This window comes from Cololabis saira, chromosome 24, assembly GCF_033807715.1.
Source record: "Cololabis saira isolate AMF1-May2022 chromosome 24, fColSai1.1, whole genome shotgun sequence".
Taxonomy (NCBI): domain Eukaryota; kingdom Metazoa; phylum Chordata; class Actinopteri; order Beloniformes; family Belonidae; genus Cololabis; species Cololabis saira.
The window spans coordinates 6,008,643-6,034,668 of NC_084610.1; the positions used below are offsets into that span (position 1 = coordinate 6,008,643).

Sequence of the window (26,026 nt, forward strand, 5' to 3'; positions counted from 1 at the left end):
GGCGTGATGCTGCTGTGAGGTCACGGTCAGGCCGGTGTGATAAAAGCTCAAGGTTGAAAGTTTGATATTAGAATCTCAAATATTGCTCAGCCGGCAGCCTTACAGCCAACTTTTGATTTACCGTTTTTAATTTCATCGATCGCCCAACTTTGAATTAACTGCTCAAGTTTATTTTTCCATATTTAAAAAAAACTGTAGATTTCTAACACCCTGCCAATATAGAAGGATAAAATGGTTTAAAAGGCACTAAAGGCACTAAAGTAACTTGAGTTAAAAATAAAAATACACACATTTCAACATATGTACAGTATTTTCCAGTCTCTCTCCTTAAAAATGTTATACCTCCAACCGATAAAAGGACACTTCAGTTTAGTTAAAATAACCAATATGTGTGATAAAAAGTTGGAGACACGTCATTTTAACTTTCAGGCAAAGTCCAAAGAGTTAAAAAGAACTACATTTCTGGAGAAATTGCAGTTGGATGCTGGATTGGTTTCCATGGTGATGACAAGTGCAACATTGTATCCGGCTTTAATTGAGACTAAGCTAAAACTTTGTCTCAAACTACCAGCGTGACTCTTAATGAAATGTCTTTTCCACCGTGAGAACTACAACACATTTCCTCATAAGTCGATGTGATATTTGTTTGGAAATCCTGCTCTTGGTTTATATGAAGCAGATTTTAAAAAAGAGGATGGTTTTCTTCCATATTGATGAAAAATTTGGGGCGGTCAAGTGAAAACTTTGGCCTCTAGAGCAGGTTAAAGATAAAGTTTTTCTTACCACTTGGCTCACAAAAAATATATTTTTTATTGCTGGAGGATTTTTGCAGATAAATCATCAATTAGTTTTTCTTCAGAAATGGTGCAACACGTCTCCAACAAATATTTTCTCACACATGAATGAAAGCTTTCCAGTTTTGAAATGCAACATTTGCAGACAACACATTTTTGTGAAGGAAGCCAAGTACGGTAAATGTCTCCTGGACTGCTTTTGCTTTAGTGTTAAAGTTCAGTCTTTAAAAAGAGCAATAGGTTTGTGTTTCTTGGAGGTAAATGTGGAGGAGCTGCATGTGACGGACTCACACTGAGGTACCGTAGACGGAAGGCAGATGCTCTGTTATGACAGCTTCTGATCCTCGTAAGTGAAAGACGGATGGATGGACAGATGCATGGAAAATAAAACCTCCAGTCAGTAGACCCTGGGGCGTACGGAGGCAGACACGGAGGCTAGAGAGCCTGACGCGATCCTGTTTAGTCCACTTTTAGTCCTTGTTCATATGCAAGGAGGCAAACGAGGCTAAACTGGGTTTTGAAATGACATTTAAGTCTGAAGGTAAGAAGTCGGAACTTTGTCTGAAAAAAAGAAAACCATAAGACATTAAGTCTGTTTTTTCAGGACTGATGGGGATTTAAGTCATCATTTTTATCAAATATTTATTTTTTTTAAACATTGCATTTTATTGAAGGATGCAGCAAAGATTCATGGATTGATAGTTGCAGCAGGAATGTTTCCTGTGATACCTTCAGCCTTGTTGTTTTTGCAGTGTAATTTACTCATAAATGATCCATCCATGAGAAGATCCCAGTCTGCAGCGTCATTTTCTTCAGATAGAACAAAAGAAAAGAGTGGGTATGACTATCACAAGGCTGTGGACCACCACCAGGTAGTTTTATGATCGTCACTCGGATGGATGACATCATCCTGGCAGCAATCTCAGGGAGAGGCACCGATACGGTCGCATCACGTCACCGCAGACTGCGACAGCCGGACAGTGTTAGACAGTTCGACAGCCAGACGTGGCAAATATAAACAGTTTTACTTGAGCCAGTCACTGATACACTAACCGTGACACCTTTATTTGCTGATGGACTTGTCACACCATCCCCTATAAGGGCATCTCATTTTCTCTGTAAGCTGTGCTGCAAAAAAAATAGCCTAAGATTGGGAGCATACGCCACATTTTTTTGTTGGAAAACGTTTAATAAATGAGGACAGTAGTGACATTTCAAACACAAACACAGGTCTTACAGAGCACTGGTGTGATGGATATTACAGCATATACATTTGTGCATGTGCAGACCTGCAGACAAAAAACTGTGACAAGTGATGAAAGGCAGTACGTGTAGGCGGGTTTCCAAGGAAACGTATATGAAAGATGTAGCAGGCTGCTAATTTTGTTAACCAAACCTCACTGGTGTGAATAGTTCACCATTTTTCTTAAGGTATTTAAATAATAATCCAGCTGAGTGAGGTCTGAGCTTAAATACACAAAAAGAAAAGTTCTTAAATATCCCAGCAGAAAACTTTGAATCTTGTCTTTTGTGTAGTTCCCCATTCTGAGAAAGTACAAAGCGACAGTGGGAAGAAAAGCATCTTAATGAACAGGAAGACGACACAGCAAACGAGTATTTAAGTACAGCAACATTTGCACTTCAGACAGTAACGAGAACGGTTTTAACTGCAGTAATAATGACGTATAAGAAGTGTAGGACCACTGCATCATGGGAGCTCCCCCCATCAATGGTTATTTTTAGGTAAACTGTGCTCACGTTTTTTTTTACTTTGTCTTAAAAAAACAGTTTCACTGTTCATTTTTATTTATTTTATCCATGTTTTTATCTATTTTATAAATGGTTCCTTTCATCTCTGCAAGCCCCAGGCCCCCCCACAGATGGCCGTGTGAACTGGAGATGTTCATCTGCTCGGATGTACATTTATAAACGTGAATGCATGCATGAAATCATACACCAGTCCTCATAGAAGTCGTCTATTTAATCCATCTTTCTATATTTACACCTATATGTGTTTCGTAAAAATGGGTTTGACCCTTTTAATAAGGTCATCATGTTGTCTTTGAAGTGTCCAGATTTACTGAAACCCTCTTAGAACCATTTAAAATCCGACCCACTCACAAAAAACTTTCGATTCAAAATTAATTAATTGAATGCGATGAAAGAACGTAATGCATCTTTTATGTAATTTGAATAAAAAGAGACGTTCTGGGACATTACCAAATAAAAAAAAAATCGTATATAATGTCAAATATGAACAAATTACGCTGCTAAATTAGAAATCTGTTAATAGTTGAGTGGAAAAATGTTATTTGGTGAAATATATTATAAATTTGAGGTCAACTTTTACACACAGCAGGAATGATAATAAAGTCAGTGTGACATGAAGTTGCTGGTCGACTCAAAAAAAAAAAAAGCGGGTATATTTATCAAGTAGATGTGGCACATTTATTGACGGGGTCCAGTATCAAATGACGCACTAATTATATTTGTTCTCATTCCTTTGTGGATATGCTGACAAATGGGCGGCTTCAGTCCCCCAGTCTGTTAATCTCAAATGTGCCGCGCGTATAATCCTCCCAGAAGTCTATTTGATGCAGCAATAACAGTGTTTGTAGCACATTGTCTATTTATAATAAACCATTGGGCACAGGTGTTACAATGGCTTTTTAATTGCCTCCAGAGCCGCGATGTAGCGAGGAAACACTCCAGCGAACACTTAAGGCCCTGTATGAGCAATGTCTCTGCTGCTTCCCCGGGACAGGAAAGCACCTGTCACGTGACAGAATAAAGAGCACTCACAGGTGTGGGTCTGCGTGTTAAAAAAGAGCAGCTGGAGAAGTCGTTTTTTAAAGGTTTTACACATAAATACAGCTTGAAGCCACTTTGGAGTTTACTGACTATTAAATTGAGAAGTGGCGAGCACAGCTTCGGCTGTGAACCATGAAGAATGGCATGTTCCACTCATCTACCGGAATAGGAAAAGAGTTGTTCACTGTTTGCATTAGCCAAGCCTCAGTGAGTCAAGCAGGCTAATTTGAGCCCTGGTTGCAGCTATTTGTTGACACCAGACGAAAGCTATTTGCTCTATTCTGACAGAGAGCTGCTGGTTTATGTCATTCATAATCGTGATCATTAGACGTAACACCGGGCCGGAGCCCTGCTGACTTTCACGCTACCGTACAAACACGCGCCATGTTTGGACATGATATGCAACTGTTAACATAACTACTGTATACCTGTGTTCATGTTTCATAAGTCAAATGCAGCGCTTGGCGTAGGTTGTCTCCATGCCTCGACTTAAGTCGTATCCGAAATTAGGGCGTCCAAGTCGAACCGGTATTTATTTTCAAGCTGGGTATGTGCACGTAGGCCGAAAGAAAAACATCATGCTGGATATTAAAGACATGTGACTCTACAACAGAGACAGGAATAAAAGTCATCCTCTCTGTGCTATTGTTTGTCAACAAAATTAAGCCAAAAACAAATGTGGGCAATACTAAGTGCCCCCTTCCAGCAGATTTAAGAGGATGATCGCAGGCAGGGGCTATTAATCATGAATTTGTCATCAGAAGGTGTTCAGACCGCTGCAAAAGCAGATGTTTTAGAAGTTTTGTGGTCTGGAGCACTCAGATGTGTGTTAACCCGATGCCAAGAGAGAAAAACATGAGCAACGGTTGCTCCACATTGGTCTATAAATGGTTATTAAACCATTTTCACATAATTCAATAGTCCACAGTAAGAAATATTATGATGTAAGTAAGAAACATTCAAGACATTTGCCAGTCTTCCCAGGTGTGAACTGAAGCAACACACAATGAGTTCATTTTATTGCAGCGAATGATGGATATAAATCATTGTAAAGTTGAAATATCATTTTAACAGCTTCCCCTCATCCCTTTGTATTTCCATTTAAAGGATAAACTTGAAACAGAACATAATTGTGTGGTTCAGACAAATTGATTGTTTGTCCATTCAACAATCAGACAAGATGCTTTTATAAAGAACCTCTCAGATTTGCGCTGTGTGTCTAGGGCTGTGCGATTAATCGATTTTAAATCTAAATCGGATTTATTAATCACAATCGATGTTAAAAAAAGGAAAATCGGAAAATCGATTTTCCTTTTGTGCAGCTGGCTGCATTACAGACAGAGCTTGTCTAGTCATCTTTGTTTGGTCAAGAAAATTGTAAATGTTGTCACTTTACTAAACTCAAGGAGGACTTACAGTATCTTTCAATTGCACTTCATTCCCAATAGGGACATTTGTTTGCTATTTTTCTTTAAAAATAAAGATAAAATATTTGAAACAATTTATTCCATTGTCTTTTGTAGTTTTAGGAAAAAAATCGAAAATTGAAATCGAAAATCGGGTTTTCAGAGAAAAAAAATCGGGATTTTATTTTTGTCCAAAATCGCCCAGCCCTACGTGTGTCTGTAATTTTGTGTAATATCATTGCAAAATGAAAGCAACATTGTGTTACTGGAAAGCATCTGGATTTTTATCTCACCCCTTCTTTAATCCCTCGCTGAGCTGTTGACATGTCAGCTGGTAGCGTCTGCTCTGTGGATTTAACCAGCAGCTGGAAAAAGTGTCACCCCAGCAAAAGTGGCTCTGAGCACTTAAAGATCGCCTTTTATCAGCGGCAGGAAGGGCAAACCCTTCTCTGGTAAAGCTCAGAATGAGCCAGAAACAGTTCAACAAAACACTTTGATCAAACATTGAAGATGACCAAGATCTGAGGCCTTAAAATACACGTAGAATAGACACATTGTTATGGACGCTATGGTGCAGGGAGGGGAGGTGGCACACAGTTGAGGGATCCCCTGATGATGTCACCCGGCAGGGCGCTCCAAACATGTGGCGTGGGAGTTGTAGTTTATCTAAAATGACTTATCTTCCTTGTGGAAGTGGAGGTGCTGACGGCTACGGAGTCCCTCCCCCCGCTGCCGGGAACAGGCAGCGATCTTCCCACAGTGCCAGCTCACCCCCCTGGGCGGTGTCAGTGGTACAACCCTGCCTTGCTCCACTAGAGCACATGTTGCATGATGGGAGGACATGAATCAGAGAGGACTGGAAGATTTAGATTTAGTGAAGACGCTCACTAAATCAGTGCCTGAAGGACTACAATCTGGCAGCTTTCATTTTATCTGAAGGTTTGCTTGTAATAATGATGTAAAAATTGAGAGCGCTGACTTGTACAGGTAAGGAAGATGTTTTTATCTCAAATTAATAGCGTTTAGTATTTTTTTTAAAGTTATAATCAAAATAGAACATTCTATTTTTATTCATTTATCTTTTTTTCAATATGTCATATTAGATCTAATAACATAAGGAGCCAGACTAATCCCCATCCCTCCCATCTAAGTGTAACTCTAACCCTTCATGTATACCGCCATAATGTGTCGACATTCAGAACAACCACAGGAACAAACTGTGTTTACAGCTTCCCCGCCTGCCCTCTCATTCTTGTTGCTTCTGCGCCAGGGAGTTGTTGTTGACATGTTGGGTTTTGAAATAGCTGCGGTCCACCAGCGAGCCACCATCTGTCCCCAGGGGTCGCTCAGTTTGGAACGTCCACACACGAGCCAGCCGGGACCGGGCGTCTGTTGTGTATCACTTTGTACAGGAATCCCGCATAAGAGAAACTTTCTTCCTGTGTTACCTCAGAAGGACTTGGTGCGTGTTTGTTGGTGTGCCATGGTTTCAAGTTCAGTCGAAAATGAACTCTTCCAATTGCGAATTCAGTCCTGGACACATATATGCATTTATGTGCCAAAGGCAGCAAAAAAAAGCTGAAAGGAGTTTGTTTACAAGAACTATAACCTGGTCCAGTCAGCAAATTACACCTGAAAATAGCTACTGAAACTTTGCACTTAATAAAAGAAAAACATGTATTTACTTTTAGTTAAGCCTGTTCACACCTCATATGCAGTCAGTCCGACATTGCTGACATGATTCAGCAGTAGATGGCTCGTCCTCCCCCAGTGACGCTCTGGGCCTCCAAATTGACACCGGTCCACTTTTCTTTGGTTCACACCGACCAGCTGTTTCCGAGTGCCGGGCAGACCCATCCTTGTTCACGTCAGAGTATGTGGGCCTGCTCTGATGCTATGTGACGGGGGCTTCAGACCTGCAAATTGGCTATTAATAGGGCCAAAGAGGTTTGTTGTTGGTAGATGTGCTACATGCTGAAATTCAGGGTCGCAAGGATCAATTGAAATTCAATCAATGTGCTTTTGGGTTGGTGATACTGTACAAAAATACATCATGTTCGGAGCCAGTTCTTACGCATTGAACACAAAAAGATTTGCAAATTTCCAAGGAAAAGGGTGTGCGTTTCCTTTTACTAAGTATATGCACAAAACTGTATTAATTCGTTTTCTTGTGTCTCTCTGTGCCTCTTTCAGATGTTGTTCACACCCAGGGTCCACTTGATGGAAGTCTTTATGCCCGGGTCTGCAAGAAAGACTCCCTGGAGGGAGTTGTCACCATCAACGGCCTCCCAGTCTGTGAAAACCCCTTAACAAATGCAGAGAACTCCTTGACACAGGCCAGCCATCCCCTGCAAACCACTGAGCATACCCTTCCTGTGACAGGCCACACCTCCCTGCCCGCTGTCGACCACACACTCTCCGTGAGTAGTGACTCAGGCAACTCAACAGCATCAATTAAAACTGATCGTACTGATGAGCACAGCCATCCCTTGCAGACTGCCGTGAGCCACAACAATCCAACGACAACCCAGCCAGCACTTAGCCCGCAGGAGAAACGAGAGCTGGACCAGCTTCTGAGTGGCCTTGAAGCACCAACGCAGCGGCAAGCTTACCTGTCGACGTCTACCAGTCCAGGAGGGGGAGTCCGACACCTGGTTCCTGCGCAGGTGCATGTCAACGGGGGCCACACCAGACTAGCTGCCGTCCCTTCAACAGAGGAGCGTGAGACCGATATCCTTGACGACGAACTGCCTAATAGCCAAGAGGGTAATAGTGTGGAAAGTCTGGGTACGCTCTCATCTCTGGAGGGCCAGGGAACACCAGGTGACCAGTACTATCAATCACAGACTCCTGTCAGCGGACACAACGACGGCCCATACCTCGAGAGAAACGTTCTTGGGGAAAAGCTGAAAGAAATGCCTGTGCATGGAGTAAGAACCGCTTCGGCGATGCAAGAGAGGTCTGTGGACTCATCTTCGCCTCAGGGGGGATACAACAATTACCAAAATGGAGGAGGAATGTACCAGTCACCGTCCTATGGGAATCAACCTCCGGGTAGTCCTGAAACCAACCCCAAAATGATGCCTAGGGCGCCTGAGAGGAGCACCAGCAGCCGGGAGGCTGTTCAAAGAGGTCTCAATGCTTGGCATCAGCATAGTCTTCCAGATGATCCCTTTGGCCCTCCTCTCCAGTCAACGCACAGTCTGCCCCACTTCCCCACCTCAGCCTCACAGCGAGATATCGAGCAGAGCATTGAGGCATTGAACATGCTGATGCTTGACCTGGACCCAGTCAACTCCCCCATGTCCAAGTCACACAGTGCACCACCTGGGGAGAACAGCCTGAACTCCTCCCAGGTTCCCTTCTCCCAGACGCTGGCCCGGCCCTCGTATCAAGCAGACTCTGCCATTCATGGCTACAACAACTCCGGGCCGGTCAACAATGCCTACCATCAACCCCTACGATCAACTGGGAGGGTGTCGGCATCGGCTAACCAGAGTCCAGTCATGGAGTCTCCAGCGTACTCTCCCCAGAGGTCCCACGCTGGCCACCAACAACAAAACACCACCCCAACACACACCCCGGAGCCCTACCTCCACTCACGGCAAGCACCCCACAACTACGCCGCGGATTCCTTCTCTAGTTTCAGCCAGCAGGCACCACACAAGGCTAATAACTCATATCCAGGCAGTGGAATTTCGCACTCCCCAGACCTGCAGGGGCCATCTCCATACCCCGGATACAGCACCTCTTCTTCTCCCCTTCCCACCTTCACCCCTCAGCCTAAGGATATATCTCCTTCACCCCTGCCCAAAGAGCAAGACGCCGAGGAGGAGTCGCTGAACCTGGAGGGCCTCGTCGCTCACCGTATAGCCGGTAAGTCTCTGGGATCCAGTGTCGGTTATTTTTGCTAAAACACTTGTCCCCACTCCTTAAAAAAGATCCATAGTGATACAAGCCTGCGTCCAAAATCGCTGACAGGGGCTAAGAGAAAAGGTGTGTAGTTTGAACCACCCAGCAGAACGTGAGCAGTGTAGCTTTCAGCAGTGCCGTACCAGAGGGATGACCTGCGTTCACAGAATTAGCTCTGCAGCTGAACGGAAGCAGAGCTGCTGAGATGGAGATGGGACCAGAGTAAGAATAGCCGAGCGTTCAGAGGCTCCAACTTCCACGCATTGTCCGCATTCAGAATATACAGCACCTTAATGTGCAACGATACCGAGGCTCCCAGGTGCCTCCCAGTGGAGAAAAAGCATAAATTCCTGTTCTTATACAGGTAGATACTGTCACAGGTCATGCTGAGCAAACAAAAATGCTCTCTTGTGAGATTTTTAAGCAGTTTACAAACATCTTGTAGTCCTGAACCCTGTATCACTAAACTCTTTCAAAAACCCTCCATTAAACTCATTTCTGTTATGATTTCTCCTCTCCTTTTTTTATTTAATTGTTTTCTGTGGAAACACCCTTCCTGCCATTGCTTCCTCCTCTGCACCTCCCTCATCCTCCTTCTCCTCCTCCTCCTCCTCCTCTACCTGCCGCCTCCCTTCCTCCTGACATCATTCCCCGGGAACAGAGTACAACGCTCGTATCCGGGGCATCTGTGAAAGCATGGCACCACAACAATCTGACCGCCACCGCTCCTATTCCTTCTCTGGTTTGTTCACTTTGCCTCACTTTTATTTTCCTGCATTTGTTGAGTCTTTCTTTCACCCTGAGTTTCTCCTATTTATGTTGAAATTATTCTGTAATTGCCTTCTTCATGACTTTACATCACTTCCTCACTGCAGTTTTTACCTCCAAAAGCCACCTCTCAACACATTAAACATATTTATCAGTCAATCACTCCCTTTTTACATTTTTGACCGATTTCAAACCTGAAAAATGTTTTTAGATCAGCAGAAAAAGACGAGTTCAACACAGTGTACATTTTTTGGGGGGGTTTCAGGAGTTCGCTCCCCAGGAATGACCCCAGAGTCGATGCAAGAGTCAGGCAGACGTCGGACCACGAGCGAGGGCCAGTACCAGAGCAGCCACGACATGTCGGCAGCACAATCACCAGACTTTGCCAACAATCTGGCCCTCAACCCGGGAGGAAGACCCAGAGAGGTACGGACATGTGGTTTCTTGGGGGTTACCGTGATTTGAAAGGCTTTGAGGGGGAGGATCATTGAGCAGGCTGACTTTTTTTTTTTTTAATTTGATTTGATTTATTTTATTTTTGTACATGTAAAAAAAAAAAAGAAACAACACTTCATGAGAAGTTTAAGAAAACAAAACAACAAAACAAAGAATTTCATCCTTTTAAAACTTGCTATCTTGATTTACATGTGCCAAAAAAGGAGTAGGAAGAAGTGTAAACTTATTTAGTCCTACCCCCATTCACTGATCATTTAACCTGTATTTATAAAATGATGATATTCATATGATGAATGATGATAAATGATTCATATTCGAAATAAACTCCACTACTACTACTACTACTACTACTACTAAATATTCACACACTGCTAAATAACATTATTATTATTATTATTATTATTATTATTATTATTATATACTGTAATTATACTCACACACATACTTATACATGCATACATACACTTTACAACATAAGAACGTCATGTGGCTTTTTTTTTCTACATTGTATCCAGAAGTTATCAGTTAAATGTGGACAATATTCATGTACATTACATTTTATTTTGAAAAAAAACGTGTTTGTATTGAATATCTGCATTCTGTAGGATGAATGATCCTGATTAGTGAATACAACTGTGGCAACTTTTTGTAGATATGTTTTCAGTTCCTCATTTTAAGAAGATCAGATGTAACTGAAGTCAGATTCCTGGTATTTATTCATACTCAGATATTTATCAGATATTTTGACTCTTAGAGAGAATTCAACCTCATGAGTCCCTTTAACAGTTTGCAGACATACAAAAGGCCTTAATGTACGTTTGAACTTAATTTAAACTGTATATTAGAGTAGACGGCAGCTTTGTGAGTCAGCAGTGATTTCATTCAGCCCTCGAGGTTATCAGGCCAACCAACCTCCTCCTAGCCTTCGTCAGCCACATTTCCATCCTCCACTCTTCATTTCAGCTCCAAAAGTCTCGTCTCAGATGATGAGAAGCGGATGGATGGACAGATTCCACCAGAATGAATGTAAAGTACAGATAGTTAGCGTCCTAAATGACCATGAGCTCAGCTAAAATAACTGAGGTTAGGAGGGTGTGATCCAACTAACCCAAAGACTTGATCGTTACACCCATTTGCCTGTTTTTTGGATTAAGTGGGGTTGGGTGGCGTTAACCTCACAAGTTTTCAGAAACTCTATGGGTGATGTCACAGATGGTTAGTCCAGTTCTTCTAATACCGTTTATGGAAAAAGCTCAGATAACTTTCTTTTTTACGGAAAGCAGCATCAGCTAAACTGAACTTTGTTTTTTTTAAAGACCTCAGGATCTGTTTAGTCTATTTTTCAGATTATTATTATTACACTTTGTGTGCTTCCAGGGCCCCATGCACAGCTACCGCGAGGCGTTTGAGGACGATGATGCCGGCCACTTTGCCAACAGTCCCACCTTTGGAGGCGGTGGTGAGAATTCCCCCATGACCCCCCGCTTCCCCGTGTCGCCACAGACTCCTTACTTCAACATGTGTAGGTTTACGCTGCCTGCAGACACGGGGCGCTCTCCAAACCTCCAGAACCCCCACTTTTTTAAAATGAAAACAGTACAAAACACTAACCCTTAAAAGGTCAGTGGAGTTTTGAGCCACAAGTGTATTGCAGGTTACACAAAAATACAAATGTCAAATGAACAAAGTTTCAACTAAACTAAAATCTCCATATTTCTTTGGTTTAATCATCTTGTTTTAGATTATTACTAAGAAATTAAACTTATGAGAGTTTTGCAGACAAAAACGATAAATACAAATCATTTATGAAATGAAATACTCCACAGTTTCTCTTCACAATCACGAGCATCCCACCTCCACTGTTGATGCCAGTGTCCTCTGTCCCGCTGCTCCATTCCTCCACTCCTTCCTGACCCCTGGACATCCTGGTTTTCCTCCTGAACCCCAGGCCTCGCAGGCCGGAGGCTCATCGTCCGCCCACAGCCGCCCGTCCCCGGGGAAGAAATGTAAACCGATCCAGGCGTGTTCTGTGGTGTTTTCATTCATTCATTCATTCTTTCTGGATGAGCAGCATCTCTGTCTGGGATCCACGCTGGCCGAGCTGCTGCGGTGCCTCCTGCAGGACCAGCAAGCTTCCACACAGTGGCAGAAGAAAGGGATGGACATTGTATTGGACTCTGAAGTATCCGTTCTTGGGTTCCTGTGGAGCCCAGAAGAACGTGGACACGTTTCCACCTCAACACCAGGACCACAGTTGTCCGTCAGATGGATTCCTTGTCATTCCTACCCACGTGAAGGACCTGGTGTTGCTGCATCAGTACATGCGTGTGGTGATTTGCACTGACAGGAGCCCGATCAGTGCAGGACCACAGACAGAACCTCCGAGCTGCGGGCCACGTCGGCCCTTCTTCCATGTAAACACCCAAACGAGCTCAGCAAGAGCAGGATGCAGGACAACGTTGGATCCATGGTTGGATATTTGTATTAGCCGGTAGAGATGAGAGTGAGGACATACAGCTCCTGCACACCTGTCTTTACGTTAAACCCAATCAGCTACATGCTGAGGTTGGAAGTAGAGGAACACATTCATGGAAGAAGGAATAAATTGTTCTTTATTTAGTATTAACACTGCAAAAACTCAAAATCCTAACAAGAATATTTGTCTTATTTCTAGTTAAAATGTCTCATTTTTAGTCAAAAAAAATCTTATTACACTTAAAACAAGACTCATCACTGGAAAAAAACAACAATTTTCACCTGTTTAAGGAAGTAGATTTTAACTTAAAATAAGTAGAAAAATCTGCCAGTGGAACAAGATTTTTTTGCTTGTAATGAGAAGATAAATCTTGTCTCACTGGCAGATTTTTCTACTTATTTCAAGTGAAAATTTACTGGAAACAGGTGAAAACTGTCAAATAACAAGTTATTTTTCTGGTAATGACTTTTGTTTTAAGTGTCATGAGATTTTTTGACTAAAAATTAGACATTTTAACTAGAAATAAGACAAATATTCCTGGTAAGATTTTGAGTTTTTGCAGTGAACCATAAGATAGCTTGGTTTGTAAAGCAGGAAAACCACAGAGTGACATAAAATTACATTTATAATTAGCAATGTATAGTTTAAAAAGATCTTCATCAACCCTAACAGAACCAGACTTAGAAATAGAGAAATATAGTTCAGGAGTTGGTGCATCAATTTTTCCTGACCTTGTTATTGCAATGACGAGACCCTGAACCCAACACTGGCCCTAAAGCATCTAGACAAACCATGACGCTGGCACCTCCGTGTTTCACAAGTACAAGACAGTTCCTGCACTTCCAAAACACCATGCTTCTTTTTTTCAAAGAAACATCCTCTGATTTCGTCCACAAAATCTTTTGTGATTCTAATTTTCCCTTCTAATCAGAGGTTCCCACATGTGTCGGACACACAGATTAGTAATATCTACAGCAGTTACAATAAAACCATTTTGTCTCTCTTCTCATCTTCTTCCTGTCATTGATGAACTACTTTTTAATCACTGTCTCTTTTTCTTTTTTTAATCAGCTCGCTCGACTCCGGGTTCGACGGTGAGTCCTCAGTCAGCGTCGGGACTCAAGTCTCATCAGCAGGGTGCATCAGGTTGGTATTTAAGATGCAAGACAATTCCAACCAAACATGAGTTAACATTATTTTCAGTCGATGCAGATTATTTGCATTTTACGCCACAGCGCTCTCGTGGAAGGTAAAAGTCAAGACTTAGAGTATTTTTAAAGCACAGACTTCATCAGACAGCCTAGAAGCTGTTTCTGCTTCACTTACAGATGCTTTGAGTTTCCTCTGATCCTCCTCCTGTTCAGCATCTCTGCATTATGTCATACTGTAGCTCTGAGCTGATTCTGCAGGAAAGGCTGTAACGCTGTCTAGTCTCTGCTTCCCCCTGCTGCTCCACGCTGTTCATGCACCCCTAAATGTTCCCACACTCTCGATTTGTCTCCTCCTCTTCCTTCTGTTTCTGTCTTTTCTGGCTGTCAGAGTCTGACTCTAATGATGGAGAGCAAGGTAAGGGCACCGCTGGCCAAAGAGTCTCCGAACCATGAACAACTTATCTTAGGATCTTTAGGATTTTTTTATTTTCAGTTCTGCATCCAGCTTTTAAGGGATTTTTTTTCTCTTTCTCTTATTTTTGATCTTCTGTTTGTGTATCACCAGCTTTTAGTTTGACTTCTGACACTCACAACCTTTTTATTTTTAGTGCATAACAGAGCAGACGCCACGAGTCCTTCTATGTTCATGTGTGTTTGTTTCCTGCAGATAATCGTGGCTTCGGGGACTCGAGGGGACAAGCGTTTAACACTCCTCTCTCCTCCTGCAGTCCCATCCACACCATCGATGGGTGAGTCGCTCCACCTTTTAATTCCACTTCTTTAACATAAGTGTTTGGTTTTGCTTTAATATGATACACACTGACTATTTTATTCATTAGTTTTGATACAACATATGCAAAAAAAAAAGAAAAAACAACATTGTGGCAGGGTGGAGGACCTGCAGCCACTCAGGCTGACGGGACACAGGTGTGGCCCGTCAGCCTCTCCACCCTGCCAGCCTTATAAGGGAGAGACAGAAGCTGCAGGTCGGGTGGTCTGCTGCTGACAGAATGTGCTGCTTGTGCACGTGTGGCGGTGATTGCAAATAAAAAGGTTCTGCACAAAACTCTGGTTCCTCTCTGTCCTGTCGGTCTGGCCCCGTAGCACGCGCCGTGCTACAAACATCTTTCAGTAAAGTTTACATAACTAAACATTATAAGAATTAATCTTTTAGTTGCCAGGTCTTAAAATCTGGCAACATCCAAATGGGGTGAAACCAACACAAGGCTTTTTGCACCATTTCATTGTTTATTTAACAAGAACTTAACAAAAGACATTTTTTTAAATGTACAAAAAGATTGTGCGAAATACTAAGTACCTCCCTACTGGTTCTAGAGGATTTAATAGGGGTGGTTTGCATCCAGCTGGATGTAATTATGAACACTTGAAGACCTTTATAAAAGCATTAAGGGATGTATTTACACTGCCAAAGAGGAGGGTAAAACATTAAAAAACTATCTCCAACCTTCAGAGGAATGGACTTGATCAAACAGCAAAACGTGACACCAGCCGTTAAACACGGTGGTGGAGGGCTCATGATTTGGGCTTCTTTTACAGACCATGATGAAAAAAGTCAAAATGTGGAGAAAAAAGTCAAAATGTGGAGAAAAAAGTCAAAATGTGGAGAATAAGTCAAAATGCAGAGAAAAAAGTCAAAATGTGGAGAATAAGTCAAAATGCAGAGAAAAAAGTCAAAATGTGGAGAAAAAAGTTGAAATCGGGAGAAAAAAGTCAAAATGTTAAAAAAAAAGTGAAATGTGGAGAAAAAAGTCAAAATGTGAAGAAAAAAAGTCAAAATGTGGAGAAAAAAGTCAAAGTGTGGATTTCAAGATTTGACTCAACCAAAGTAGATGAAAGTAAATGTGATGTTATGTAAGCCATCTGTCTGAACGCTGAGGAGATACAACACGGCGCATCGGCAAATGACAAGAAAATGACAAGAAGGGTAATAAGTGAGTGATAACTGCTCTTTTGTTCCTCAGAAGGAGGAGTGGCTCTTCCGAAGGGCCCCCCCACAGCCCGTCCTCCATGTACGCCTACAGACCCGCCTCCCCCGAGGGCTCGCAGGTCAACATCATGGGGGTGCACACCGTCCCCGGCAGCCCCAACACCCTCCACCGCACGGTGGCCACCAACACCCCGCCGAGCCCGGCCCTGCAGAGACGCCTGGGCCAGGCCAGCCCGTCCCTCGCCAGGCACCCGTCCCCCGGCGGCATGCCCTCCAGCCCTCTGATTGGCCGGAAAATGGCAGCAGGCGGCGTTCCCCCGAGCCCGCTGATGGGGCGGCGTGTAAACGTGAGCGGCTGCAGCACACCCGACGAGCTGGGCGCCGCCTCCCGCCAGGGGAGCGCCCAGCCCACCCCCACGCCCGCCTTCCCCGTGTCCCCGCAGCTGCCCGAGAAGAGACACATGTCCAGCGGAGACGCGGAGAGGATGGACAACAAGAACCTGATGGCGGCGCCCATCAGCGGCAGCAGCACGCCCAACCTCTCGCACACGCTCCCAGACGTCTCCAAGTCCATCTATGGCAAGACCCCCACGTTTTTTTGTTTTGTTTCAATTACGTCACACAAGTTTTATGTCTTAAAACTGAATAATGTCTTTTGTTTTGTTTGTTTTCATCCAAATAGATGGTTACCCGGACATCAAGATGAACGTTAAGTTTGTGCAGGACACCTCCAAGTTCTGGTACAAGCCAGACATCTCCAGGGAGCAAGGTGGGCGCCAACTCAGCGCTATTTACCCACAGGAAGTCTGCTTGAGTTGATCAGTTACCGTACTGTTCGCACCACCTTCAATAAATGGCCTATTTTAAAACTCTCTTCATATACAAAGCGCACCGCATTATAAGATACGCTAAGATACTGTACTATAGTGGCTGGGGTTGAGTTACGTATCTATCTGATGGAGCTGCGCTACAGGAAATACTACAAAATGCTACAGCAAATGCATAAAAAAACAAGAAGAAAAGTACCGTGAGTCAAACTTTATTAACAAAATAAAAAACAGCTTTCTGAAAACTTTGTTCACTCCAAAAACAAAAACGGAAGGGAACTTTTCCAGTTCATTCACCGTCCCTGTTGTGACTAATTAGCCACGGTGGTGAATGGAGCGATTGATAACATTTTTTTACACGCACCTTAGGTTTGTTTGTTGTCTGCTTCGCCGGTCTTCTCTCTCTCTCTCTCTCTCTCGTTATTGTTGTTTGTTGTGGGATGTTGTTTTCCCGTGGTTTATATAACTTTTCATTAAAGTGCGGTTTAACGTGTGGTAAGAGATGTTATTCTCCCTGTGTGGTCCCAAACCCGCTGAGCCCACACACCTGTGTCTATTTAATACCTAACTGTGTGACGTGACTCATTACCGAGGTGATTGCTGCCCCCTTGTGGCTTGGTATATAAGTAACACCCAAATTTAACTAGTCTTCCAACCCAAAGAAACCAAAAACACCCGTATTGGCTCCAACAATCCCCGAATCCTTCAAAATCTTCTTCCGTGTGGGAACAGAACAGCTGGGCGAGAGCAGCATCCAACGGTCCCGGCTCCGTCTGTCACAGTCGTCATTATGCGAGTCAGCGTCGCTGCTGTCGTCTTGAAAGTCTGTGGAGATTCCTGCCTTTGTGAAACTGCCGTTACTGCTGTTTTTAGCGCCGTTACTTCGGCGACACCGACTACATTACCCACAATCCCCCTGACCACTAACAGAAATTACCGTAATGATCACATATAAGGCACACTGCATTAAAAGCAGTGTTGTGCTAGTTACTGAAAAATAGTAACTAGTTACCGTTACTAGTTACTTCATTAAAAAAGTAACTCAGTTAGTAACCCAGTTACTTAGACCAAAAAGTAATGCGTTACTATGAAAAGTAACTATTTAGTTACTTTAAATAAAAACATTTTTTTAAATGCTCCCATTAATGCCTCTCTAGCCTTCATTTCAGCAGGTACTGTATGGATTTACATTGTGAATCGTGTTCTGCATTCTGATTGGCTAAAGACAGTCTCCCCGCTTCTTCACTTCCTGTGTCAATAACGTTGGTCGCTTAGCAACAATGCTGAGAACGGCCAATGAGCTTCAGCAGCAACTGAAGAACGGGACTCTTTGAATGAATAGTTCATTACAATCCTCAAATATAATAACCAATGGTGGCATGTTGGTTTATAAGAATCTTTTTGCCCAGAACAAAAAAAGCGACAAAACGACCCATAACTATTTTCTTCTCTCGAAAAAACACACCTGCACCGATGGCTTTAGGATAAAAAGACGCTACAGAGTTGGGATGCAGCGGCTCAGAAGAGCAGTGGAATACCTTCTATAATAATTGTAAAAAGAATTTCACTTATCACGGGTTCTTTTTGGAACGTAACCCCTGCGAAAAACTGTAATGACAATATCTCCACATTGCGAAACTCTCCTTCTCTTGGCTCGCCATGACCGTCATGTTTTTGAAAGCACACACACTATGTTTCCTCTGGTCTCCGCGTGTGGGGAAAAAAAGCTTCACTGTAGCCAGAAATAACGGAGTAACGCACCGTTTGGTAACGGTAACTGCGTTACTGAATTTAAAAAGTAATGCGTTAGAGTATTAGTTACCGCAAAACTAACGGTGTTACTGTAACACGTTACTAAATAATGCGTTAGTCCTAACACTGATTATAAGGCGCATTGCCGGTTTTTGAGGAAATTAAAGGCTTTTAGGTGGGCCTTATAGTGCGTAAAATCCGGTACCTTGATTGTGTTCCTCTTGTCTCCATCCTCCATCAGCCATCAACCTGCTGAAGGACAGGGAGCCCGGGGCGTTCATCGTCAGGGACAGCCATTCCTTCCGCGGGGCCTACGGCCTGGCAATGAAGGTGGCCTGCCCCCCGCCGACCATCCAGCAGAACAAGAAAGGTAACCTCGTCTCCCCGCCTCCTCGTTACATAACCGACCTCGTGATCTGAGTTTGTGAAGGGACTTTTATTGGTTTCTAGTTGGCGACATGACAAACGAGCTGGTGAGGCACTTCCTGATTGAGACGAGCCCCAAAGGCGTCCGTCTGAAGGGCTGCCCCAACGAGCCGTACTTCGGTGAGCGTGAAACCCCGATTTCTCCCCGTAGCGTCTAATTATAGCCTAACGCTGGCTACAAAAGTGTTTCCAGTTCAGTGGAGTGAATTTACTGCCTTTGCAGGATGTCTGTCTGCTCTGGTGTACCAACACTCCATGACTCCGCTGGCTCTGCCCTGCAAGCTGATGATCCCCACCAAAGGTCAGCCCACAAGAACATATGCAGAACAGCCCCAAACATGCTTGAATACAATGCTTTTCTGATATAAATGTCTGACAACTGCTCCATTCTGTCATGCAAAGACCCAAACGAAGAGGCGCTAGAACTCGCTACACCTACAGATCCAGTTCTTGAACTTCTCAAACAGGGAGCAGGTGAGACTTGTTGGAATTTAACCGTGCAAACTTTGTTTCAACCTCATCTGATCTGAAGGCATTCTTTAAAAATGACATGTTATTATTTATAGGTATTTTCATTTGTTACAACACGCTGTAGCTTTTAGCGTTTGTGTAAAATAAATCAGTGCAAGTCACTCTGGATTATGGGTTTAGGGTACAGATGTATCAATAAATCATCACATCCCCTTTGTGAGAAACAACCACAAGAGATTGTGAATATGAACATCTGAGGGAAACCTCAGGTGATGCGGTTCCCTGGAATTCCAACCAGCATGCATTTCTTCCAAACCATGACGCTGTTGGAACAAAGTCCATTAATGTGAAGTTTGTTTTTAGACATTAGAGAACTTAAACCGGTTCTAACTGAAGCCAAACTGATTAAAAACAAGTAAATAAACACAGAACTGGCTTTTGAACATCGTAACTGATCAGCAAAGGACTGAAAAACTGTGAAAAATGTTTCCAGAGTATCCTGTAGATTGTCATGAGGACCTTTCCGTTCAACTCTTTCACTTAAACACTTTCACTGTCCCTTTACAGTTCAGAAGGCTCCTGAGGAAGCACATGGTAAATTCCTGTTTGCTCCTGAATGTGAATGCAGTTATGCTTCAAATCCAAACACAAAACAATATATTTCACATGCATGAAGAAAATGTTGCAAGTGAACCATAGTAGTGGTAAAGTTTAATATGTTTAGCATGTTGCCCTCCATGTAATGCATGAAAATCTGCTGTTTTCTGCTCGAACGCTCTCTTCCTCGTCCGACACGCGTATTTATTTACCAGTGGCATGTGTTGGTCCTTTTCCAGCGTGCAACGTTCTTTACATCAACTCCGTGGATATGGAATCTCTCACGGGGCCTCAGGCGATCGCCAAGGCGATTAGTCAGACGCTGGCGACCAACCCCCTCCCTGCTGCCACCACCGTCCACTTCAAAGTGTCCACACAGGGCATCACGCTCACCGACAGCCACAGGAAGTGAGTCACCCACACACTAATGGCATCCTGAACAAGTGCTTCTTGTTTTACTTTTGATCATTATTCTAAGCACAAACATGAAAAAGGAAATAATTGGATGTGGTTTTGAAGTCTTAAAAGGAAATCTGATACTCCGGTTAACATATGCTGTGTATTTTGCATGGGAGTTCGCCGCCCCCTAGTGGCGGATTAGTAGACTGCAGCACTGAAAACGACAAAACCACTTACAGGACTGTCTCAGAAAATTAGAAAATTGTGATGAAGTCCTTTATTTTCTGTAATGCAAAAATGTCATACATTCTGGATTAATTACAAATGAACTGAAATATTTCAAGCCTTTTATTATTTTAATATTGCTGATCATGGCTTACAGTTTAAGAAAACTCAAATATCCTATCTCAAAAAATAAGAATATTCTGGGAATCTTAATCTTAAATTGTAAGCCATAATCAGCAATATTAAAATAATAAAAGGCTTGCAATATTTCAGTTGATTTGTAATGAATTCAGAATGTATGACATTTTTGTTTTTTTAATTGCATTACAGAAAATAAAGAACTTTATCACAATATTCTAATTTTCTGAGACAGTCCTGTATAGTCTACACCTGAAAGGGCTTACATTTGCAACATAGACTTTATAAAACTCTGATAAAACACTTAACAAGTTTTATTTCCTGAAAGAAATACTATTTGTTTTGCAGGATTTTCTTCAGGCGACATTATCCCATCAACACAGTAACTTTCTGTGACATTGACCCCCAGAACAGAAAGTAAGAACCTCTTTCCTGAGCATTTGTTAATAACTTGAGCAAAAATAAAACTAATTCTTGTTGTTTATTTCCATAGATGGGGCAAAGAAGGAGGCGGCTCAGTGAAGTAAGTGTATATACAGTTAGGTCCATAAATATTTGGACACTGACACAATTTTCAGTATTCCAGCTCTGTACAACACCACAATGGATTTGAAATGAAACAATCAAGATGTGCTTCAAGTGCAGACTTTCAGCTTTAATTTGAAGGTATTTACATCCAAATCAGGTGAACGGTGTAGGAATTACAACACATTTTATATGTACCTTCCACTTTTTAAGGGACCAAAAGTAATTGGACAACTAACATAATCATACATCAAATTGTCAATTTTTAATATTTTGTTGCAAATCCTTTGCAGTCGATGACAGCCTGAAGTCTGGAACCCATAGACATCACCAGACGCTGGGTTTCGTCCCTGGTGATGCTCTGCCAGGCCTCTGCTGCAGCCGTCTTCAGTTCCTGCTTGTTCTTTGGGCATTTTCCCTTCAGTTTTGCCTTCAGCAAGTGAAATGCATGCTCAATCGGATTCAGGTCAGGTGATTGACTTGGCCATTGCAGAACATTTGACTTCTTTGCCTCTTTGGTTGCTTTCGCAGTATGCTTCGGGTCATTGTCCATCTGCATTGTGAAGCGCCGACCAATGAATTTTGAAGCATTTGGCTGAATATGAGCAGATAATATTGCCCGAAACACTTCAGAATTCATTCTGCTGCTTTTGTCAGCTGCTACATCATCAATAAATATAAGAGAAGACTTCACCAGAGGAAATACAGAGGAAATACAGATGGGTTACACAAGGTGTAAACCATTGGTGAGCCTCAAAAACAGGAAGGCCAGATTAAAGTTAGCTAAGAAACGTCTAAAAGAGCCAATGCAGTTCTGGAACAACATCTTATGGACAGATGAGACAAAGATCAACTTGTACCACAATGATGGAAAGAGAAGAGTATGGAGAAGGGAAGGAACTGTTCACTTTAATCTGGCTTTCCTGTTTTTGAGGCTCACCAACGGTTTACCTTGTGTAACCCATCTGTATTTCCTCTGTATTTCCTCTGGTGAAGTCTTCTCTTATATTTATTGATGATGTGGCAGCTGACAAAAGCAGCAGAATGAATTCTGAAGTGTTTCGGGCAATATTATCTGCTCATATTCAGCCAAATGCTTCAAAATTCATTGGTCGGCGCTTCACAATGCAGATGGACAATGACCCGAAGCATACTGCGAAAGCAACCAAAGAGGCAAAGAAGTCAAATGTTCTGCAATGGCCAAGTCAATCACCTGACCTGAATCCGATTGAGCATGCATTTCACTTGCTGAAGGCAAAACTGAAGGGAAAATGCCCAAAGAACAAGCAGGAACTGAAGACGGCTGCAGCAGAGGCCTGGCAGAGCATCACCAGGGACGAAACCCAGCGTCTGGTGATGTCTATGGGTTCCAGACTTCAGGCTGTCATCGACTGCAAAGGATTTGCAACAAAATATTAAAAATTGACAATTTGATGTATGATTATGTTAGTTGTCCAATTACTTTTGGTCCCTTAAAAAGTGGAAGGTACATATAAAATGTGTTGTAATTCCTACACCGTTCACCTGATTTGGATGTAAATACCTTCAAATTAAAGCTGAAAGTCTGCACTTGAAGCACATCTTGATTGTTTCATTTCAAATCCATTGTGGTGTTATACAGAGCTGGAATACTGAAAATTGTGTCAGTGTCCAAATATTTATGGACCTAACTGTATATATATATTTGCTGTTGCAGTCACTTCTCAGAAATGGAGGAAAAGCAGAGCTTTTGAATATCAGCATTAAAATACTGAATTCAATCATATGTTTCCTGATTTTCAGGCTGTTTGGATTCGTCGCGAGGAAACAAGGAAGCACAACAGACAACGTCAGCCACCTGTTCGCCGAGCTGGACCCGGACCAGCCGGCCTCTGCCATCGTCAGCTTCGTCTCCAAGACGATGAGCCGGTGAAACCCTCCGACGCCCAAACGGCAGTGGCCGTTTTTGCAACTTTCCGTCGTCGTCCCTGTCGGTGTCGTTTTTTTTCGCCAGGACTGTGATGATGTTCTCTTCTCTTTTTTTTTTCTGTTTCCTCTTGGTTTGTTTCTGTTTCCCTTCTGTCCTTCTTCCTCCCTGCCTTTGCTGGTTTGTCTCTTTCCGGAAGTTGTCTCTTTTTGAAGGCTTTGCCGCGGATTCAGAGGCGGGATAGAGGATGTTGTGGTGTGGAGCAGTGCAGGTGACAAACGTGGAGGGAGAAGATTTATTCACAGGGCTGAAAAAAGTTAGCTAAAGACTAAAGGAACCATGTCAGGGGAACATGTGAGGACTCGTACGTTTCAGGGGGGGTTATTTGTTGATTTCTGTTGATTGATTTACCAAAGGTAGTTGCAATACAAGTGCAAGAATAATGTAGCTATTAAGCCATTATTATTTCCTCTTTTTAAAAGATGAAGTGTTGAACAAAAGAAAAAAAAAAGAAAAAGAAATCTTGTTTCTTCTTGAACTTCAGGAAAAAAAAAAGTTGGCCTTGATGGCTTTTAGCAAAACAATGTCTGGAGACATTTTGCATGTTAGCTTGATCTTTAAGCTTGGTTCTTCTTCTTTCCACAAATGTTATCGTGAAACCCTTCGAGAGGTCATTTCTGGGTCTGCTGTGTGTTGGAAAGGGCTCTGCAGTGAAACAACAACTGATCTAAACTGCGCATGGCAGACCTGACTCTAAAATGAAATTTAAAAAAAGAAAAAAAAAGGAAAAAAACAACAAACTCCATGCTATGATCGCCACACTCGGTATCGGCGCTGCCACATTCGCATCCCACGCCTGATCTGTAGCATGGCGTACGGAGAGAGGAAGAAAACTGCTCGTCCACACGGTGGCGCCATTTCTTCAGGCTTGCACTCTCAGACTTTTTCCCATCAGCACCTGCTTGCAGTAGTGGATCTGTTGATAAGACGCTGCCACCGAAAACACTGGACACCACCGGGGACTGGCCCAATGACCTGGACCTATGCACTGTTCTTTATGCATGTTGTTGTCCTGAAACCTCACCCTCGCTCCCTCACATTCACCATCACTGAAAACATTCTTCGCTGTGTGCTTAAAATACAAAAAGAAAAAAAAAGAAAAGAAAGAAAATCCTTCAGACAAGTACACTGAAGCGGGATGACTTGTCAAAGACTGCATGAAATAGACAACATTTTTGTACTCTTCAGAATCCTGAAAAGAAGTAGACAAACACATCGCCGAAGTAGTCTGGCGATGATTTTCCTTCCTTTGGTCCATTTGAGCCAGGGTTACCTTTCACTGTATCACGTTTTTTTGTTCCACAGTGTTGTTAGAAACTACATTTAGATACCTTTTAGAGCAAAAAAAGGTTGAAACACACACCTACACACAATGTGCACAATGCCTGCTTGTTGAACACGTGCTCAACCATTCACAATAAGCTAAGGAGAACTGATATTGATATAAATGTACATAGATATACTTCTTTGAAAGGTGACATAGCAAAAAAGTATTTATTTTTGTTGCTTTGGTCCCTCATGATTACTCATATATACATATATTGTACAGTCTAGATAAAGAATAATGGGTTGAGAAAAAAAAACTTATTTTGGCTAATGATTTCAAAGTCTGAGGATTTTGAAATGTGTTTGAATATAAGGTGTACATTACTTTGTACATGTATATGTTTGTTTTCCGGCTCGTTGTGTTTTTTCTTCTTTTTTTTTTTTTTTCTTTTTTTTCTGCGTTCTCTCGGAAAAGAGGCGGGGCATGACTGAGATGGAGGCCAGGAGTCTGAATTGCATGGACAGAAGCATCCGAGTGCGTTTCCAGTCGCTGAAACACACTTCCTGAAGCATTTTAGCAGGTAGAATTTAGATTTAAAAGAAACAACAACAAAAAAGAATGAAAAAAAAAAGAAAAAAGGAAGCTCAGAAGCTCAAACGCAATATGAAAAACAGGTGTTTGCACCCATGGTAGTTCCAATTATAATTTTGCCAAAGATTCACACATTTGTGCTGACTGCAGGCTGCATGTTGCTTTCTTCTTTTTCTTTTTTTCTGCATTAATTTCATCCTTGGCTTAGCCAAAAAAGAGATTTTTAAGCCACTTTATGTCGCAATTACAGCTTCTGACCACATGGAGGCATGTGAGTTAATTCTGTTGGAATGAGTGGGGAGGGCCCGACGAGTTCCATTTTTCCCGCTGGAGGTAGATTTCCTTGTATCCAAAGAGCAACATCTGGTTTTTCTGAGCTGTCGCTGATGCGGAAGTATGGATTAATTGTAATTCATCAAATGACCACCAGAGGCTGCCTCGGAACGTGAGTCACTATCCTTTGACCGCGTGTTAAACTGTTCAACTTTGCCAAAGAAATAAATATATTTACAGTCTGATTTGACAAAAAAATGAGTAAAGAAGCATTTTACATATCTGGATTTTACATCCACAACACCAAACGGGTTGAGCTTGTAGCCACTTTGGCTATCCGCTCTGGGCTAGCCACCTCCACGCCCACACCATTTAAACCATTTAAATTCCCCACACAAGACTAACCTGTAAAGTCCAGGTGGCTTTACAGATTGTTGTCGTGCCCCTGCTGGCTTTGCACCCAGAGCCGCCCTGGGCAGTCCTCGTTTCAGTTGTTGCTTCCAAAACAAGTTCTGAAACAAGGACAGATTAAATCAGACTTAATGTAACTTAAGTTTGGATTGCATGTTAATTTGAGTGAAGCTAAAAAAGGTAGGCCTGTGTCATAAGCCAGGGTCTGATGTGGAGCCCCCATGTGGTCAGAAGACATAGTACTACATAGAGTGGCTTTAATAAATCTGAACCAAACAGTTCAGACAGATGTGTTACGGTCCACCAGGGGGAGCCCTTGCACTCATCCAGGTGCACATGATGAAAGTTTTTTTTCTTCTTTTCTTTTTCTCAATTGTAAGTGGTATCGCCTTTCTCCAAAAAACAGAGAAAGAAAAAGAAAAATCACCACTTCATC

The 26,026-nt window shown here is 42.5% G+C and overlaps 1 protein-coding gene across 1 annotated transcript in view; it reads left to right on the plus strand.

The window, feature by feature from the left end:
• tns1a (tensin 1a) overlaps positions 1 to 24,150 on the plus strand; it is a 116,449-nt gene extending 92,299 nt beyond the window's left edge. The window contains exons 18-35 of the mRNA XM_061716067.1: positions 7,205 to 8,887; positions 9,585 to 9,665; positions 9,957 to 10,117; positions 11,525 to 11,669; positions 13,695 to 13,769; positions 14,163 to 14,189; positions 14,442 to 14,523; positions 15,757 to 16,301; positions 16,405 to 16,491; positions 18,543 to 18,671; positions 18,752 to 18,847; positions 18,951 to 19,028; positions 19,130 to 19,201; positions 19,766 to 19,792; positions 20,035 to 20,203; positions 20,906 to 20,974; positions 21,051 to 21,080; positions 22,865 to 24,150. Of these exons, the coding sequence (XP_061572051.1) occupies positions 7,205 to 8,887; positions 9,585 to 9,665; positions 9,957 to 10,117; positions 11,525 to 11,669; positions 13,695 to 13,769; positions 14,163 to 14,189; positions 14,442 to 14,523; positions 15,757 to 16,301; positions 16,405 to 16,491; positions 18,543 to 18,671; positions 18,752 to 18,847; positions 18,951 to 19,028; positions 19,130 to 19,201; positions 19,766 to 19,792; positions 20,035 to 20,203; positions 20,906 to 20,974; positions 21,051 to 21,080; positions 22,865 to 22,994 (3,686 nt within the window). The 3' untranslated portion in view covers positions 22,995 to 24,150. The remainder of the gene's footprint in view (positions 1 to 7,204; positions 8,888 to 9,584; positions 9,666 to 9,956; positions 10,118 to 11,524; positions 11,670 to 13,694; positions 13,770 to 14,162; positions 14,190 to 14,441; positions 14,524 to 15,756; positions 16,302 to 16,404; positions 16,492 to 18,542; positions 18,672 to 18,751; positions 18,848 to 18,950; positions 19,029 to 19,129; positions 19,202 to 19,765; positions 19,793 to 20,034; positions 20,204 to 20,905; positions 20,975 to 21,050; positions 21,081 to 22,864) is intronic.
• Positions 24,151 to 26,026: the final 1,876 nt, after the last annotated feature.